This window comes from Natrix helvetica, assembly GCF_964273705.1.
Source record: "Natrix helvetica genome assembly, chromosome: 1".
Classification (NCBI taxonomy): Eukaryota; Metazoa; Chordata; class Lepidosauria; order Squamata; family Natricidae; genus Natrix; species Natrix helvetica.
In genome coordinates, this window is record NC_138548.1 from 245,875,052 (window position 1) to 245,893,690 (window position 18,639).

Here is an 18,639-nt window from a genome sequence, read left to right on the forward strand (position 1 = left end):
GTGGTGGTGGTGATAGTAAAATAATATTAAAGGTAAGGTATGCAGGAAAATCCTTTGATGGGTTTTTGTAGCTTGCTTCTTTGCTGAGCAAGGTGAGCCAGCAGGGGGCACTCTGAGTCTGAAGCTTCATACCTTTGGAATTGCCCTGGAAGCAGGGCAATTTATGACACACCCTTCCTCCCCCTTATCCATCAGTCCTCAAAAGCAAAGGCACTCACAGCTGGAAAGGCCAACAACTGACCAGCCTTGGAATATCAGAAAGTGTTCCTGTCAAGGCACCAGAAGATAAGCTCAAATTGGAAATAACTTACTTTTTTGCCATACTAGCACAAGCACAACTCCCTAACCGTGTCTGCTGTTGCCACAGAAAGATCTAGGAGAAAAACATGTCAGGATTGAACCCGGGGATCCTTTATGCTCCCCAATGTGGATGTCCCCTCATCTCAGCCTTTCCTGCTAGCAGAAAGCTTTGCGGTTATCTCCCCTTCCTCTCTGGCCTACAAATGTCTCCACTGCTTCAGTGCTGCACAGAAAGGCCTAGTTTTCTGAATGGCTCAAAACCAAACTATTTATTTATTTAATTAGAAGTTAATGTATTGAATGGCTAGCCTTTCTTTCTTTTTCTTTGACAATCGAGGCGATTTACAAAGTAAAATTGAACAGCCAATGGAGCGGAACTGAATGCAGACCAAACAATGCCACAACCAAAACATAAATGTTCAAATTTTTAACAATAATAAAACAAAGCGTTAAAATCCTGGCAGAAAGTTAGCTTTCACTATTCCTGTTCCTGAACTCCATTTGGACTCAACACTGTATATATCAGTGATAGGATCGACTGTGCAGTAGATACATTTATTTGTTTTTGCTCCTTTGGTGATTTACCTCAGTTGCCAATTATTTATGCATACTTTATTGTTATAGATTGTTGTATGATGTCTTTAAGTGCTGTTAGCTGCCCAGAGCCATGAATTTAAGATGAGTTGGAAATATGAACAGAAAGATGAGGGAGCTAGATGAGAGAGAGAGAGAGAGAGAGAGAGAGAGAGAGAGGATGGACGCAGAGCAAGAGAGAGGATGGACGCAGAGTGAGAGAGACAGAGACAGACAGACAATTACCTGAGAGCAAACTTCTGGGAACCTAATTCTGTTGCTTTTCTTCCGAATGCATTTCTTTTTCAAATGGGAATTTTAGAACAAAATCAGTTAGACGAAGAAGCAGAGTGTGGCTAAGATGGGCATTTTAGGGGAATTCTGCCTAGGATATTTTTAAATGTTTATTTTGTCTCTATTTTTAAACCCCCTCCCTCAGATAGAAATGCACTACTAAGGTATCCTGGTTATGTGTGCTTCAGCATTCTTCTTTGCTCTTCCCCACCCTTCCTGTCTTTCTATCTGCAGGCTGACATGAGCAGTGAGCGAGTTATCAGAACAGAAGATGGGGAATCCTTAGCCAGGGTAAGTGAACAAGTCCAAGTGTGACTGTCTCATAGCATAGCTGAGGTAGGTGCTCCAAGCTATCTGCCCAATTTAAGAAAAAAAAGCCATCTGTATTGGCAAACATCTCCTCCTGTTAATGCAGAGCAGGCAGTATCCTGGTCATCGGCTTAACCAAATAGCAAGATTTCCTGCCTCCTCTTTGGGATTAGTATTTTTAAAGTTCCAGGGCTTTTGTTAAGTTTCCAACACAGGAATTCAAAAAAGGATTCATCATGTTTGCTGTCAAGATGTTGCCACTTTTTCTTCCTCTGTTTTCATTCCAGGAATACGGAGTGCCTTTCATGGAGACCAGTGCCAAGACTGGTATGAATGTGGAACTGGCATTTCTGGCCATTGCAAAGTGAGTAACAGGCAGCAGATAGTTTGCCTTCCATCCCTGGGATTATAACAGCATTTGGAGAAGATGTTGAGCCTTCTTGATTTCATTTTATCAAGCCCTTCCATGACTCAAGGCTGGTGCCCTAAGATGTTTTGGATAGTAAGATCCAGACCACCTGGCCAGACTGGTAGGAATGAGCTCTGAAACATCAGGAGAATTTGGGAAAGGGGGGCTCAGGAAACCCAAGATAACTAGTCATTGGATTGCTGTGAACTTTATTAAGAAAAGGTTATCGGAGGTGAGACCAAATAAAACTCAACCTTCAAAAATGTAAGGAATTCTCACTAGTATCCATAATCAGAAAATTATTCAGTCCCTTGGCAGAAGTGTTAAATGGGGCAACCAAAATTACATACCTTTGTGAGGTTTTCCATGAGAGTTCATCCCTCTCCTCTCCTAACACTTTTTTTTTCTTGGATGTTTCACAAACATCTCACCAATTTATTTTTCCTCCCCTTTTGCTGCTGCCCACTTACGCAATTTGTTCTGTTCTTTCTGGAACCCTTCGTAATCTTTGTGTTGAAATGAAACATCCAAGAAATGGTGCACTGGAGCTAGTTTTCGAGGTCACAGCAGACCGGGGAGGAGTTGTGAGTGGCATCTATTTTCTGGGCAGAGGTGGGGGTAGACGTTAACATGCTTACTGTGTTTTCAGAAAGATGACATTTTCTCCTAGAAGTCCAGGAAAACATTTCTCTTTTGAAAAGTTTCAAAAGTTCCTCTTTTTTTGAAATAATGTCTGAGCAGTGATTTGACCCTTTTGATTTCCAGGGAGCTCAAGCAGCGAGCTGTGAATCAGCTGGATGAGCCCAGGTTCCAAATCAACGACTACATTGAGTCGGAGAAGAGGCGGTCCACCTGCTGTACTTTTCTCTGAAGGAAGAAGGTGCTAAGACAGTCTGAATGAGCTACCGCTAAAGAGACCAAGGAGAGCAGAAGTGCCACTCAGGAAATGCCAGGGAAGGAAGGAAAGAAATTGGGAGGGGGGGGGGGTGTACTTCAAAGACATTACTTTTTAGAGAATCCTTTTAGAGACTGTACATAAGAAGTATATGTCTGTTGTTGGTTGCCACGTGTGGATGTGAAGGGAGAGAGTTAAGAATGCATGTGTGAAAGTATGCAAAGGCAATCGGGTTTTATAGTATTACTCAGGCCTATCATTCACTGGTAAGAGGAAAGGTATGGCCCACACCAAAGCAACTCTTAACTCTCGCAGCCCTGCTCTTTGCCTTGAAAAAAGAGGGGGGAGGTTGACCGGGATCTACACAGAAGGTCTCTCTCTCTCTCTCTTTCAAAGGCCATGGGAGACCTTTGGATAAAATAAAAAAGGTTAATTAAAAGTATTGCCCTAAAAAGCCATGGTTTGTATGAATACTGAAACCAGCAGAAATATTCAGTAAAGTAAAAGTAGACAGATTTCCTTTGACCTCTGGCCTTTCCTGCTTCCCACACCCAAAGATCCTGCCAAGCTTCTCCTCCCTTCCTCCCTCCCTTCCTCCCTCAGGCCCAAGGAAGGAGCTCCGGGATCTAAGTGTGTCTTTTTTGTCCTGGCTGGAACATCAAGAAAATGCTGCTGACTGGGGTTAGGTGGGAGAGAGAGAGAGAGAGAGAGAGAGACCACTCTATTTTTATGACCAGAAACAAAGGAAAGTGTTAGAAAGTTGACTGTTTGTTTTGATGGGGCAATGCAAAGACCATTTGGGAAAAAAGAAAAGTCAGCATGCTGGGTGCAACAGGCCAGAAAGCCTTAGCATCTGCTCCTCAGATGAACAAGGCTGCCTCTGAGTTCCTTTCCTCGGAAAACAACGGGGGATAAATGCATGCCGTGAAGTGGTTGCTCCTCCGAGTGTTTGGTCCCTTCTTACAAGCACATCTTGGGATTCTTCAGAAGAAGTGAATCTTTTTATAATTATCAAGCACTCCATCCCAAACATTCTGGAAGGGGGGAAATTGTTTGAACTAAGCTCATTTCTGTCACATAACCATGTTTTATAAGCACATGTCATTTGGAAAGGGCTGGGTGTTTTGCCATCATTCCAGTACACCCAACCACGTACATTCAAACAAACAGATGCAACCCAGGGAAAATTGCCTGCATTGGCAGCCTATACATATACATATATATGAAGCATGTTGCTCCCAGATGAGAAGATTGTAACATTGGGTTGCAGTAAGATTTCTCTATAGTGAGCTGGTTCCGGATGGCACTCAGTGATCCTTCTGTCCTCTATTCTACCCTGCTGCATTTCTTTCCATTGGGTTGGTAGGTTATTGCCAGCTGTTCCCAACAGCTGTTCAACCAGGACAATCTCAACCAGATTGGTTTGCAGACTTCTTTCCAGGAGGGAGGAAGATGGGGAGCCCTTCTTCCAGCCAGTGAGGCAGAGACAGGTGACATATAAACTGGCGAATGGCATTTGGATGCAAGGGAGACAATGGGGGGGGGGGGGGATGATTGATTGGGTGAGGCTAGGGCCCAGGAGCACTCTGTCTCTGAGCAATGCTTTGGTGTTAGGCTGAGACAGCACAGAGAATTATCCAAGACCAAGTACCAGGTTTTGTCTACCTGTGTTCAGATACACCACACGGCGCAATGCATTTTTGACTTGAATTTTCCTTACAAGTTTAACTTGTCACCTGCCTCACAACTGCCTTTTTTCTCCACTGCTTCTGGAAGTAAGCAACTAGTGGGTTGTGTGTCTGTCTAGATCAGAGTTCCCCAACCTTTTTGACTTTGCAGACTAGTGTGTGTGTGTGTGTGTGGGGGGGGAATGGTTCCATACAAGCGGTAGGCAAGTGCGCACTTGCACAGCTCCATTTGCACAGGTGGTGGGCATATGCACGCCCACCGCTCACGCAAATAGCAATAGCACTTAAATTTGAATACCACTTTGCGCACATGCTCGCCCACTGTTCACTTAAGTGGGGATGCGTTTGCACACAGGTGTGCTCACCTGCAACTTCCGTGACCTGGTTCCAAATGGCTCAAGGCCCGGAGGTGGGCTGCGGCCCAGGGGTTGGGGAACCCCTGGTCTCTAGATTGGTTGAGCGTTGCACGGTGGCCTTTTGTTTCTTTTTAAACCTCCTTTCTAAAGTTTTTTTTTCTTTTTCCTTTCTGAAGTTCCAAAATGTGACGTCGTTCTGACTGATTGTCCCCAACACAATGTATCCCTCCCCCCTCACATTTCCTGTTTTTTTTTTTAATCCGCGTGGGTTAGGCAGGAGCGATCCGTAGCCAGCCATGCTCCTTATATGTTAGGCGAGGCAGGTGCAGCCAACACTGTGGCAAGAAATGGAAGCCTTATCTGTGAAAGAGAGCTCTTCCTAGCAAAGCCCACATATTTGTTGCCCTGGCAGCATTCACAGCTTCCCAGAAAAACAACAGCCAGAGTGCCAGGATTTAAGAGAGGGGGGCGGATTCTAGCAAAACGGAGCATAGTTTCATATTGCCTGCACCTTTCCTGGGTGTCTAATGCTGGACTCTGGCAAATGCATGATCTTTGCAGGTCTTTGTACAAAGTACCTCGAGATTAAGAAAAGGAATAATGTTACGGGGAAAGGAATATCATCTTCATCATCATTGTCCTTTCCAGGATCTGCTCATCCTTTTTTTCCTCTTATCAGAAATTCAGGCTCTCCTTTTTTAAATGCCTGTGGGAAGGCGCAAGTGCTGTTTCAGCTGTTTCCACGTTAAAATCATTCATTTTAACGTGCAATTGTGACCCAATACATGTAGGCTGTATAGCAGAAGTAGCCAATCCTTTGGGTCCACCACCCATTTGGAATTTGGGGTTCTTTAGGAATGGGCTGCCCTGCGCAGATCCCCTGTTCACAAAAATCACTGAGCTGATCTACACGTTTGCAGGCTTGAAGGTATTGCAGCAAATAAATGCTATGTTTGAAGCTGGCCCATTGCTTGGCAACCTGTTGATTTTATTTCTTCTTTAAAAAAAAAAAGCATCTACCAAATGTACTCCAACTCGGTCTACTCCCAGCTCCAATTCAAAGAATCTCAGGTAACATTGTTGGGTTGAGGCTGCTGCCTAAAACCTTGGAGAAACTCTTACAGAATAGCACGGGATGGAATAGACTGGCACTTTCATTTCTGCACTATATGTTTTCCGAAAATTGGATCATATATTTTGAAATAAGCCTTATCCACTGCTTTGGCCTTAATTTGAGAATAATAAAAAGAGGAATACTAGAAAGAAATAGGATTACATGGTTAAGAACTACCTACAACTACCTTGTAACTAGCTACAATCATTATCTGAATGGGTGATAAGTGGGTGCCGTTTGGGTGACAAATAAGATTGTGTGGCCATACATTGGAACAGGAGAGACAATGTGTGTTCCCTCCTTTGCTTTTGTTGTTAAGTTTCCTTTCTGCGTTTTTTTGTATAACAAACCTTTCTACCTGATTCACCAGGCATTAGAGGGATCAATTTTCCAAAGAATTAAAAGGGGACATGAAGTATGTGGACTAAGAGTATTTGATTGTAAAACAGATTGTTGTTCAAAAAAAAAAAGGTTGATCTGCATTTTGATTTATTTTATTGTGAACTATGGGGAAGCCTGTTTTTGAAGGGCAGCGTGCAAATAAATTATAGATGATTGTATATAGCTTTATACTAATATCCCCTCTAAAATAAAGAAAATTGCTTCTTACTTTAAAAAGAACTTATTAGCCGTTCATTTGCTTGAAAGAAAGACCTTGATACATTTCTGTGTTTTTTACAAAAACTCTGCTGCTACTATTTCTTTTGGTGAAATACCTTTTTAGATTTGGGATAAATTCTACTAGCCTCTGAGTGTAACTGCAGGGCTTGAGAAACTGCCTCCCTCTCATGGTTGTAAAGCACTACAAGTAGCCTTCAATTTACAGTCATTTATTTAGTGACCATTGGAAGTTACAACAGCCCTGAAAAAAGTGACATATGACCAGTCCTTAACAACTAATTGAGGCGCAGTGGCGCAGTGGTTAGAGTGCAGTACTGCAGGCTACTTCTGCTGACTGCCAGCTGCCTGCAATTTGGCAGATCGAATCTCACCAGGCTCAAGGTTGACTCAGCCTTCCAGCCTTCCAAGGTGGGTAAAATGAGGAACCAGATTGTTGGGGGCAAGAGGCTGACTCTGAAAACCACTTAGGGAGGGCTGTAAAAGCACTGTGAAGCGGTATATGTCTACGTGCTACTGGCATCTCCATGGTTTTGTGACCAGAATTCAGGTGCTTGGCAATGACCTGTTCTTACATCAGTTGCAGCATCCTGGGGTGATATGATCACCATTTGTGACCTTCCCAGATGGCTTCTGAGAGGCAGAGGCAGTGAAGTTATATTACATTAACAATTGTATGGTTCACCTAATAAATGCAGGGATTCAATTAACTCTGGCAAAAAAAAAGTTGTAAAATTGGATGTGACTCACTTAACAACTGCCTTGCTTAGCAACAGAAATTTGAATCCCAAGTGTAGACTACATGTTCTGACACCCACCCACCCCTGCCTGTGAATAAACCAGAACACAGGCTTGGCTGTTTGCCACTGTTTAATTACTGAGATAACGAATCCTTTGGCTGAGGGCCCAGACAACTCACGTTCAATAGAGCAACCCAGATAATTCAAATGAAGCAACGCAGATAGTCCAAACGAGCAGACACAGCTAGAATACACAGATAGATTTTCTTAACTACTAATTTGAACGGTTGTTTCCTGCAAATGTCCCCTCCCAACGCCTCACCTATAATCTCTCTTGGGAGGGGCCAATCCACAACCACCTGTGCTTAATCATCTTCTGTGAATCTGCCTGCGGAGTTGCTGCTTCCCTTTCTCAGCCCTTCTCAATCTAGCATCAGGGACTGACTGCCTTTGATCTTCCCCACTGCTCCATGCCTCAGGCGCCTCCTGGTGGCCAACCAGCCTCTCTGGTCCCTGCTCTGAATCTGAACCCTGCACAGGGTCCTCCACATCGTCCAGGGCAGACTCATATGGTTCCTCGCTATCCGAGTCCATCAGCAGCTCAACCGAATCCTGTTGGGCCACAACAACAACCTATATAAGACCAATGAAGACAGTATCTTCAGAGAAACACAAAACATTTTTCCCCAAAGTTTTATCTTAAAGGGCTATAATATTGTGGGCAACCAGCAAATAGCAAACATAGAAAACTCTGAAATATTTCTTTCCTTCTAGAGGTAGCCCAAATCTCTGGTAACTCTTCAAGCATTTTTTTGCCAAACAGAAATATCAAAATACTGCATTAATGTATAAATTCAACCCTTCCTACCCTGCTGTTGATTAGTTTTATTGACATCAATGATATCATAATAACCCATTAACCGTTCATTTAAAATTTGAATAAAATGTAACTATTGGTTTAATCTGTTGTGTGGATAATTGAAGACCGTTGAAAGTACCTGTTCAAATCAATTGAGAGGCTAAGTCCTCTTACTGTGACCTTCCTTAGCAATCAGGGATCTCATAAGAAGAATGAAGAGACATATGCCAAGGAACGGCAAATTAGATTGGACTCTAGTTATATGAGAGGGACGTGGTGGCTCAGTGGCTAAGACGCTGAGCTTGTCAATCAGAAAGATCAGCAGTTCGGCAGTTCGAATCCCTAGGGCCGTGTAATGGAGTGAGCTCCCATTACTTGTCCCAGTTTCTGTCAACCTAGCAGTTTGAAAGCATGTAAAAATGCAAGTAGAAAAATAGGGACCACTTTTGGTGGGAAGATAACAGCGTTCCATGCGCCTTTGGCATTTAGGCATGCCGGCCACGTGACCATGGAGACATCTTTGCACAGCGCTGGCTTTTGGGCTTTGAAACGGAGATGAGCATCGTCCCCTAGAGTTGGGAATGACTAACACATATGTGTGAGGGGAACCTTTACCTCTACTTAGCTACATAATAAATTGCAGTAAGAATCTGAAGCAATGGCCTAACTCTGCATAAGCTTTACCAAGAATTCACTTGGTGGATCTATGTTAGGTGCGGACAAAAATTCCTTGAAGTTTGACTTCTTGAATCAAGTTTGACTTCTTCTTCAAGTCAAACTTGATTCATGAACACGTCCAGTAGTGGTGGACATGCTCATGTGGTTTGCGAGCACTTTCATGTACTGTTTTGACTTCCTAAGCTACTCCTGGATAGTTTTACACCCAAGTGCTAGTCTGATTTGATTCTTGTACGTTTTTCTGAGAACAGCCTATCTCGCTCGTAATGAAACACATACTCTCTCATGCATCCCTTTCTGAACAACAACAAGCGTGGTTTTTGATTTATAGCAAAGGATTTTTTTTAAAGGCAAAAAGGTCTTCCCTATTTCACTTTAGTCAATCTGATTTATATTCTCTGATCCAGGAGTTTAAGTCATGCACCCTAATCCTAAGCATACTTGTTCCGAAGTATGTGACATTGGTGTTCGACTAAAAATCAGGGTTTTAGCTGGCTTAAAATATTCTTAAATTGAGGCTGCAATGCTTTCTACTTTAAGACTTAAAACTCATGATAGGCTCATTCAACTTGTTCAGCCAAAATGAATCAAACCCTTTTATAGGTTAGTGGAATGGGTAAATCCAGCCACTGAGTTCAATTGTCCAGTCCAGGGATGGCAAACCTTTTTCTTATGGCATGCCAAAATTGTGTATGTGCACACTATCGCACATACCATCATGCACGCATGCGTGCCCACACCAATTCAATCCTCTCCCCCTCCTGCGCATGTGACCCACACACGCATGAGCGCACAACCCCTCCCCAGGCTCCAGAGACTTTCTTGAAGCCTGGGGAGGACGAAAAACGGCCCCAATCAGCCAACCGGAAGTTCGGGAATAACTTCCGGTTGGCCCGTTGGACCTGTTTTTCGCCCTCCCCAGCCTCCGAAGTCTCTTGAAGCCGGGGGAGGGTGAAAACGGCCTCCCCCGGCCCTGATGGCTGGCATGCCAGCAAATATGGCTTCGTGTGCCACCTGTGGCATGCGTGCCATAGGTTCACCATCAGTGGCCTAGTCATTATAGATGGCCTTCTAATCTAAAGCATGGGTTTTTCATTAGTCCATTTCTGAGATGGTGCGTGATGATTATCAGATCCATCCCAACAAAATTGTCCGTAGAGTTGAAACGTACAGTTCTGATTTCAACTGCAATGCCTTAGTAAATCTCTCGTCCTTCTCATTCAACTTTTTATTCCCAGATTCACTTCTGCTTTCTCTGCCGTTGACAACTGCTTTCCCATAATTAAATTGCACGGCACTCTTAGTTGTTGTTGTTTTTTTTACTGCCCAAGCTAATCGGGTTAGGATTTCACATCTGCATTCACTTTGGAATGCACACAGAATAAATCACAACTGAGCACAGCGGGGCTGGCTTCCAACAACCCAGGTATGCAGCTGAACTCTGCGTTCCCTAGGGAGAAGGGGAAGGAGATCGACATTATTAGTCATCTTTCTCCCACCACCGATTACACTGCTTGTTCCAACTATAGCGCATTGTATGCCTTCTTCCATTTTTGCTCCTACAACTGCCCTTAGATGAGTTGAGAGAGAGAGAGCCCCCCCCCCTCCCTTGAAGTCACCTTGTGAGCTCCAGCAACCATTGACTTTGCTCTCTCCAGTCCCAGCTCAACCATTTTTATCAACTACACCACACTGACTTTGGGACGTACTTCTCAGTAAATACGCACAGAATTTCAGTCATGAGGGAGAGGCGTCTCCTGACTGGAATTTGCCCAGCTGAGGCGAGTGGGTGTGGGAGAATCTGGGTGCCCAATGCCTCTTCCAAGTAATAAGCATCCAGAGTTTCACTGACTTGTTTCATGGTCCAAAGGTGAAGGGGAAAAGTAAACATAATCTGTTAAATTAAAACCCTCCTCCTCTTCTTTCTCCCACTATTCTTTTACTGCAGACTTTAGCATTCTCCAGATGCCTTTAGCATCCCACTGGTGGCCTTGTTGCTGTTGCTGGACTGCAGTTTAGGCTGCCCGAACAATATTGCCTGTGCTTCCGAGAAAAGGCTCCTTTAAGCTTGTAAATGTAATTCTTGCAGCTCAGTTTATCGTTAGCATCATCATCATCGTCATTCAGGGGTCACTACCGATAAAAACAGACCCAGAGTTTGCCGAGCTGTAGTCAGTCTCGTTCTTTGCTATAACTTCAATGCTTCCACACTGAAGCTTCTATTTAGGCCAAAATATTTATCTTTTTTTTCACCTTGTCTTATCGTTTGCTGGTATATTTTTAAGGCCATTCAAGTTCTTAAGAGTGGTTCAGGCAGGGAGGCTGAAGTTTTGAGACCCAGTTTAGAGTAATGATTAAGGCAGTGGTGGCTAACCTTTTTGTCATTGCGTGCTGAAAATGTGCTTGGCACCCCATTTTGGGCCCGGAAGGCCTCCTGCACTAACGTGGAAGCCAAATCGGGACGCAGGAGGGGTTCACATGTCCCCCACCCCCAATTTTGGCCCTGGAAGGACTCCTGCACCAATATGGAAGCCAAAATGGGATGTGGAGGGGTGTACACGCGCCCCCCCGTGCCCCATTTTGCGCCTGGAAGGCCTCCTGCACCAACCTGGATGCCAAAATGGGGTGCAGGGGCACCGCATGAGGCCTCAAAATCCAATACAAGCTCCCCCTGCATATGTGCTCTGCCCCCCACGCATGCGTGGCACAGACCCAAACACCAGCTGGCCGGCGGGAGGCACATACATGTGTGTGGTGGAGCTTGGCTGGGGCAACGGCTGGCGTGCCCGCAGAGAGGGCTCTGTGTGCTACCTGTAGCATGCATGCCATAGGTTTGCCATCGTTAAGGGAACGCCAGAAATCGGGTAGAGTGAGTTCTAGTCCCACTTAGGGTATGAAAGTCAATTGGGATAGTCAATCTCTCAGCCCAACCCACCTTACAAGGTTGTTGTTGTGGGAAAAAATAGGAGGAGGAGGAAGCAATATTACATATGTTTGCCCCCTTGAGTTACTAATAAAGTAATAAAGGAGGAATTAAAAAGTTCTACAGAATACAGCAAAAGCAGAATTGGAAAGAAACTTGGAGGTCTTCTAGTCCTTTTTTAAAAAAAAATAAGAAGGGCTCCCCAAGCCCATAGTAAGGAAAATATCCATTGTACACAGTACCCCACTCCACGATACAAAACCAGTCCCCAAATATCCAGGGTGGACATTATTCCTTGCCCCTTCCCTCCAGCCTGTCTCCTTGGAAACTCGCAAGAAAATCTACCCCATTCAAACATGCTGTCCAGCCCTGTCTGTTTTCTGCCAGCTTCCCCACCAAGGAGGAGGAGTTTGGGGCCTATGGTGCTATTGTGATTTCAAGGGTTCCTGAATGGTACATGAAACCTGGCACCAATGCACTCCACGGCTAGCAAAAGCCTTCCATCAAGGGACACATTTTGAGCTGCAGACCTCCCTGCTGGCTTGTGTGGATTTGTTCCCCAGTTTCCTAGCTTTTGTCACATCTGGTCTGTGGAGAAGCACAGGGGGAACAGAACCACTGTTTTCCTGCTATTTCTCAACCCCCTCCCCACCCACAGTGTAGTTGCTCTGGACCTTCAAATGTAAATCTGGGGCATTCAGTGGGGGCTCTTTGCCTACGTGATGACTGGCATACCTCACCTCAAGCCCAGCACAGAAAATCCTCTCCTCCCCCCTCCCCAGAGATGTGTGCTCACTTGATTGGCTGTTTGTCACCACCAACACCACCCCCTCACTCCCAGCTCCCTCCGGGAACAGGGTTAAATTTGCTCCTCTGAGATTTTAGCTGATCATCAAATGCACTGAGGAGGAAGTAAATTTGCTGATTCTCTGTTTGACCAGTACACATTTAATTGAGAAGCCTTCTATTTCCGTTTGTCTTCCTTCTTCTCCCGAAGCCTTAATATGCTCTCTTAGTGGTGTATTAACCATTAAGTGGACTAAGCACGTGCTTAGGGCACCAGGCCCAAAGCGGCCACCACGGAGTTGAGAAAGAAAGAAAAAACCAATGAAGATTTGTACAGTATGTACAAAGGAGTGGAGGGGGGGCACCAAGATTAGTCAGTGCTTAGGGCACCAGTGAGCATTAATCCTCCACCGTAGTCACTCCAAATACATTTGGAATTGACTGGGTAGTATGGAGTTTGGATAGTTTGGGGGTTTTGTCCCATCTCTGCCCTAGGTTATTCCTTTGAAGGTAACATACTGTACTTCAAATGGGAACAGAACAGGAAGAAAAAACCTATTGCAATCCAGAAAAAAAAACTTCTTCCCTGCCTCTTTACACTGCAAATGGGTAAAACCTGGGAGCCTTACTTGAACAGAACTATTTCAGACCAACATACATCTAAGCTAGCATTTTGTTTCTCAAAGGCCAAGATATTCCTTCTGGGCTGCTTCCTGAAGAGATCAGGTCCACATCATTGCAGATGTTCCCTGCAATTGATATTTGAAGACATGCTGTGCATAGATCAAAAGTAGTCCTGAATCTCCAAACCAATAGAATAACAGAGTTGGAAGGGACCTTAGACTATAAAAAAGATGTTGAGACTCTAGAAATAGTGCAACCAGGATGATTAGGGGACTGGAGACTAAAACATATGAGGAACTGGGCATGGCTAGTCTAGTCAAGAAAAGGACCAGGGGAGATATGATAGCAGTGTTCTAATATTTGAGGGGTTGAGGGGTTGCCACAGAGAGGAGGGTGGACAACCTATTTTCCAAAGCACCTGAAGGCCAGACAAGGAATAATGGATGGAAACTGATCAAGGAGAGATTCAACCTAGAAATAAGGAGGAACTTTCTGACAGTGAGAACAATCAACCAATGGAACAGAAGTTGTGGGGGCTTCATCACTTGAGACTGTCAAGAAGAGATTGGACTGCCATTTGTCAGAAATGGTGTAGGGTCTCCTGCTTGGGCAGGGGTTGGACTCTGTTAATCTGTCTTCTAGTCCAACCTTCTGCTCAAGCATGAGATCCCACTTGCCCATGATAATCCACCAATCCCTTTTAGAAGCCATTCAGATTCAAGCTGGAGCAGAATAGAGAAAATGGTGCTAATTTGGATTACTTTATGCCCCAAATCTTTCCTTCAAAATCCAAAATGATATTTAGGGATTTTAGGCTTGCGTTGAGAATCACCTTCTTATTATGGCTGTAAGTAACCAGCAGGGAGAATTTAGTTAAGGCTTTTTATTCTTCCTTGTTAAAATTCAATAGACTCCTTGGACTCGGGCCATGAATGGTTACTTATGTGTAATTATTCAGCTTTTCTCCCTTTTGTATTTTTTTATTCCTTTTTCTTACAGTACTTAGTCAATAGTTGCCTTTTCTTGAGTGGTTAATTAGCTTCATAATGGAATGCATGACCATTTAAATATTTTCCTTTAAGAGCTTGGGCATGGATTGGGCAACATTATAATGCATTTTGTTTTATGCAAATCCAGGCAAGTATGTAAAACATTTAAAAAATATCTGACGCCTATAAGAGTTTTCTGCTTTTCCCTTTTTTTCCTATCCCTTAAAAGGAACCAAAGCACACACCACCCTTTATGCATAATACAGGACATGTTGATGAATTATTTTATGTATATTGACCACATCTTCAATTTGCACAAATCTTTAGGAGATGAGCTGCTATGAATTTGTGCTTTTGAGCAGAATTACATTCCTCTCTTTGTGTGAAGCTAAAGCCCATTTTGCAGAGTCTGTGTTGAAATGTGGTTTGATTTAATCCTTTCTGTAATTTAACCCCTAATGTTCAAGTTAGTGAAGCAATTGTGAACTTCTGGGAATTGTGGCAGCTTCAAGTGTGTAATGTAGAGTTCAGGAGCACCAAATCAAGGTATCTCACCCAGCCAAGTCATCTCATAGAAGGACCATGAGGATTATTGCTGATACCTATCACAGCTCATCTTAAAAGTAGCTGCAGGATTAAGATATTAGCACAAATTCTGAGTCAGAAAATATATTCCCTTCGAGCAAGGCTATCTCTGCCAAGGATGCAGCAGCTAAGTATCACCAAATATCTTTTGCTACTGTAGTAAAAAACAGGATAGCATCTCCTTTCCCATTTCATGCACAAATGGCCTAACCTCTAAATCTTTTTTCTCAGCAGAACAGTGTCCTTCATCAAATACGAGGAGGGCAGCTAAAAAGATTAGGAAGCCTTGGACAAATTTTCTGGTACCGAAGATTCCCAGTTCCACCTTCTTAATTTAGCCCCTCTCTTCTGCTATCTGAGAGCAACCCCTCATGTGGGTTGGGTTCACACATTAATAATAACAATTATAATAACAATGGTGAAGAAAGAGACCAAGGGACTAATTCTGACCTGCAGGAGACCAAGCCTTATGAATAAATGCATATAAAGGCAGAATTGAGAAGATAGCAACAGACAGTAAATGCAACCTATGCAAAGAAACTGAAGAAACAGCAGACCACCTGCAAGAAGACTGCACAGACTGACTACAAGCAGTGGCATGACAAAGTAGCAACAATGGTGCATTGGAAAATCTGCAAGAAATGTCATTTGCCTGCAAGCAAGCCTCCTTCTGTATTATCTCTTCATAAAATAGAGAAAATCAAAGACAATGAAGAAGCTAAATTGTTCTGGGACTTTAGAATTCAAACAGACAGGCACCTACCACATAACACCTCAGACTTAACAACTGTCAATAAGAAAACAAAAACAAAAAAGTCTGGATAGTGGATGTGGCAGTACCTGGAGAAAGCAGAATAGAAGAGAAAGAACTGGAGAGTTACTATAGGAAGTTAAAACCCACTCCTCTGCTAGAAAAATGAAATATCCTGGGAAATATTAAGAAGGCAGAATATTATATTTCCCTGGATAAGAAATGGAGAAACATGTTTTAGGCAGGAAACAGACTCTCTCTTAATAACCCCCGCCTTTGTCAATGGGCCATTCAAATGCCTGAGCCAGTCTATTCTACATAACAAAAATCTCCTCCCTTCAGCTCTAGGACGATGGGATTAAGGCATGATAACATTAGCCCTTTACCCATCTCACCACAGGGCACCTGGGAACACAACCAAGCTTGGGACTCAAAAGACACACAGCCTATACAATTTGCTAACACACACACACACCTGCCCCTGGGAGTCTGACAACCAATCAGAATACATTTCTTACACAGGAACAGGAAATAGAGAGAGGGGGCCGAACAAAGAGTATTAAAAAAAACCTCAGAAATGCTCAGCAAGCCCCTTTGCTTCTTTTTCTTTACTCAACATCTTCGAAGCATGTGATCCTCTTTTTCCCCAGGACCTCAAGCCATGTGGTCTTGTCCACCATTAAAACCATCTTTCCAAGCAGCCTCCGTGTTTCCATATCTTTTTTCCCCACTTGGAACTGAATCCAGAAGGACATTTCTTCCAATGTAACAAAATACAAAGACCTACAAATAGAAATCAAATGGCTGTGGCAAAAACAAGCAAAGGTAGTCCCCATAATTATAGGGGCCTTGGTTGCAATCCCAAAACATTTGGAGCACCACTTAACTACCATTAGCATTGAGAAATCCCCCATCAGTCCATTGCAAAAAACAGGTTTACTTGGAACAGCTTCCATCCTGCAACGATATCTGTAACACCATCAAATATCCAGATCTGCCTATCCCAGGTCCCGGGAAAGGATTCAATAGGTAGAGAAGAATGCCAAACCAATTAGAATAAGATATAAGGATTCAGTGTTATTGGAGGATTTTAGAAATAGTAAATGAAATGCCAGTATGTGGTTATGTATTAAATCTTGGTATATTTTATGATGAAGGACGTTTAAACAATTACAGTCAAAGGAAAATGGAGGTATGATGATGGTAACATGTATAAATATCTGAGTTAAAATACTTGAGTTAATATGAAGTATGTTTGTTGACTGTGGAAGAGAGGCATGAAAGCCTTTTTGTAACTAACTGATACACTTTCTACAGTATGTAAAGAAGGATGTGTTGTGTTTGTTTTGAAATTAAAAAAAAAATATTTTTTAAAAGAATGCCAAACCAGGGGTGGGTTCCAGCAGGCACTACTGATGCTTTGCTCATGGGTGGCTGTGTGCACATGCGCACTATAATAAACATTGTTCTGCGCATGCGCAGAACCAAAAAACAAGATGGCGCCGTCTATGGCGCCGCCAGGAAAACCAGTTCGGGGGCATGGTAGGCCTGGGTTGCTGCCAGTTCCAGCAACCCAGGCCACTGAACCATTACCGGTTCAGCGGAATTGGTCTAGACTGGTAGGAAACCAACACTGTGCCAAACCCAGTCTGAACATCTGACTGACTGTGCGATGAACAACAGCAACAATAACAATTTGATAGGTGGATACGGTGGTGGGTTTCAAAAATTTTTGGAACCTACTCTGTGGGTGTGGCCCGCTTTGTGGGAGTGGCTTGCCTGCCATGTGACCGGGTGGGAGTGGCTTGCCGGCCATGTGACCGGGTGGGAGTGGCTTGCTGGCCATGTGACCGGGTGGGAGTGGGATGTTAGAAGATCCCAAATGAAGTTAGAAAGGCTGGGTCCCAAACCCAGCTGGCTTAACTGGGATAGGGTGAATAGGGGGTAGAGGTTCACAAATCACCAAGGACCCTCCTCTCCTTTCCCCCCAAAAGCAGAGGGCGTCAGTATTTAGAGGGAAGTCCCCCAACTTCCCCCCTTTGTGTGTCACTCTTTCTCTCTCTCTCTTCCCCCGTTTCTCTCCCCCCTTTCCTTCCTCCTCCTTTTCCTCTGTTCCCCCCAGTTTTTCAAGCTGAGCCATTGGGGGAGGTCAGAGGGAGAGAGAGACGGATTGAAGGGTGCAAAGAGATGGGCTTCCCATTTTGAGAAGCCTCCCTTAGCAAAAGATCGCTGAGAGGAGGAAGGGAGGATTCCCCACCCCACTCAGCGCTGTTTTCAATGGGAGGCTTTTCCCCTCTCAGCTCTTTCCCTTCCCAAAAGATCGCTGAGAGGAGGAACGGGAGGATTCCCCACCCCACTTTTCCCTTCCCAAAAGATCGCTGAGAGGAGGAAGGGAGGATTCCCCACCCCACTCAGCGCTGTTTTCAATGGGAGGCTTTCCCCCTCTCAGCTCTTTCCCTTCCCAAAAGATCTCTGAGAGGAGGAACGGGAGGATTCCCCACCCCACTTTTCCCTCCCCAAAAGATCGCTGACAGGAGGAAGGGAGGATTCCCCACCCCACTCAGCGCTGTTTTCAATGGGAGGCTTTTCCCCCTCTCAGCTCTTTCCCTTCCCAAAAGATCGCTGAGAGGAGGAAAGGGAGGATTCCCCACCCCACTTTTCCCTTCCCAAAAGATCACTGAGAGGAGGAAAGGGGGGTGAGCAATGGAGTGGCTTCTGGACCGGCAGGGGCGAGCAAGTGAGAGATAGGGGCGGGGCAGGAACTTACTTCCGGGTTCATTGTCCAACAGGTTCGCCAGAACCGGTGCGAATCGGTAGGAACCCACCACTGGGTGGATATAAATGCCAAACCCAGTTTAAACATTTGCTGACTGTGCAACAAACCATAATAACAGCCCAGGCTTAACAACTGTCCATAGGAAAAACAAAAATCTGGATAATGGACCTGGTAGTACTTGGAGACAAAAAAACAGAAGAATACAAAGACCTGCAAATAGAAGTAGAATGACTGTGGCAAAAAGATAGTAGCAATAGGCAGTAAGAGTACGAAATAGGCACTTTTGGAGTACCACTTGAACTCCATTGGCATTGACCAAATCACCCTCAGTCAACTGCAAAAGGCAGGTTTACTTGGAACTGCCTACATCTT

At 44.2% G+C, this 18,639-nt stretch overlaps 2 protein-coding genes across 3 annotated transcripts in view; one reads left to right on the plus strand and one right to left on the minus strand.

The window, feature by feature from the left end:
* The window catches only part of RAB37 (RAB37, member RAS oncogene family), a 34,876-nt gene extending 28,334 nt beyond the window's left edge, over positions 1-6,542 (plus strand). The window contains exons 7-9 of the mRNA XM_081966600.1: positions 1,402-1,458; positions 1,764-1,840; positions 2,651-6,542. Coding sequence (XP_081822726.1) covers positions 1,402-1,458; positions 1,764-1,840; positions 2,651-2,756 — 240 coding nt within the window. The 3' untranslated portion in view covers positions 2,757-6,542. The remainder of the gene's footprint in view (positions 1-1,401; positions 1,459-1,763; positions 1,841-2,650) is intronic.
* CD300LF (CD300 molecule like family member f) overlaps positions 1-18,639 on the minus strand; it is a 116,402-nt gene that overhangs the window by 83,233 nt on the left and 14,530 nt on the right. The gene's annotated exons all lie outside the window — the stretch shown is intronic.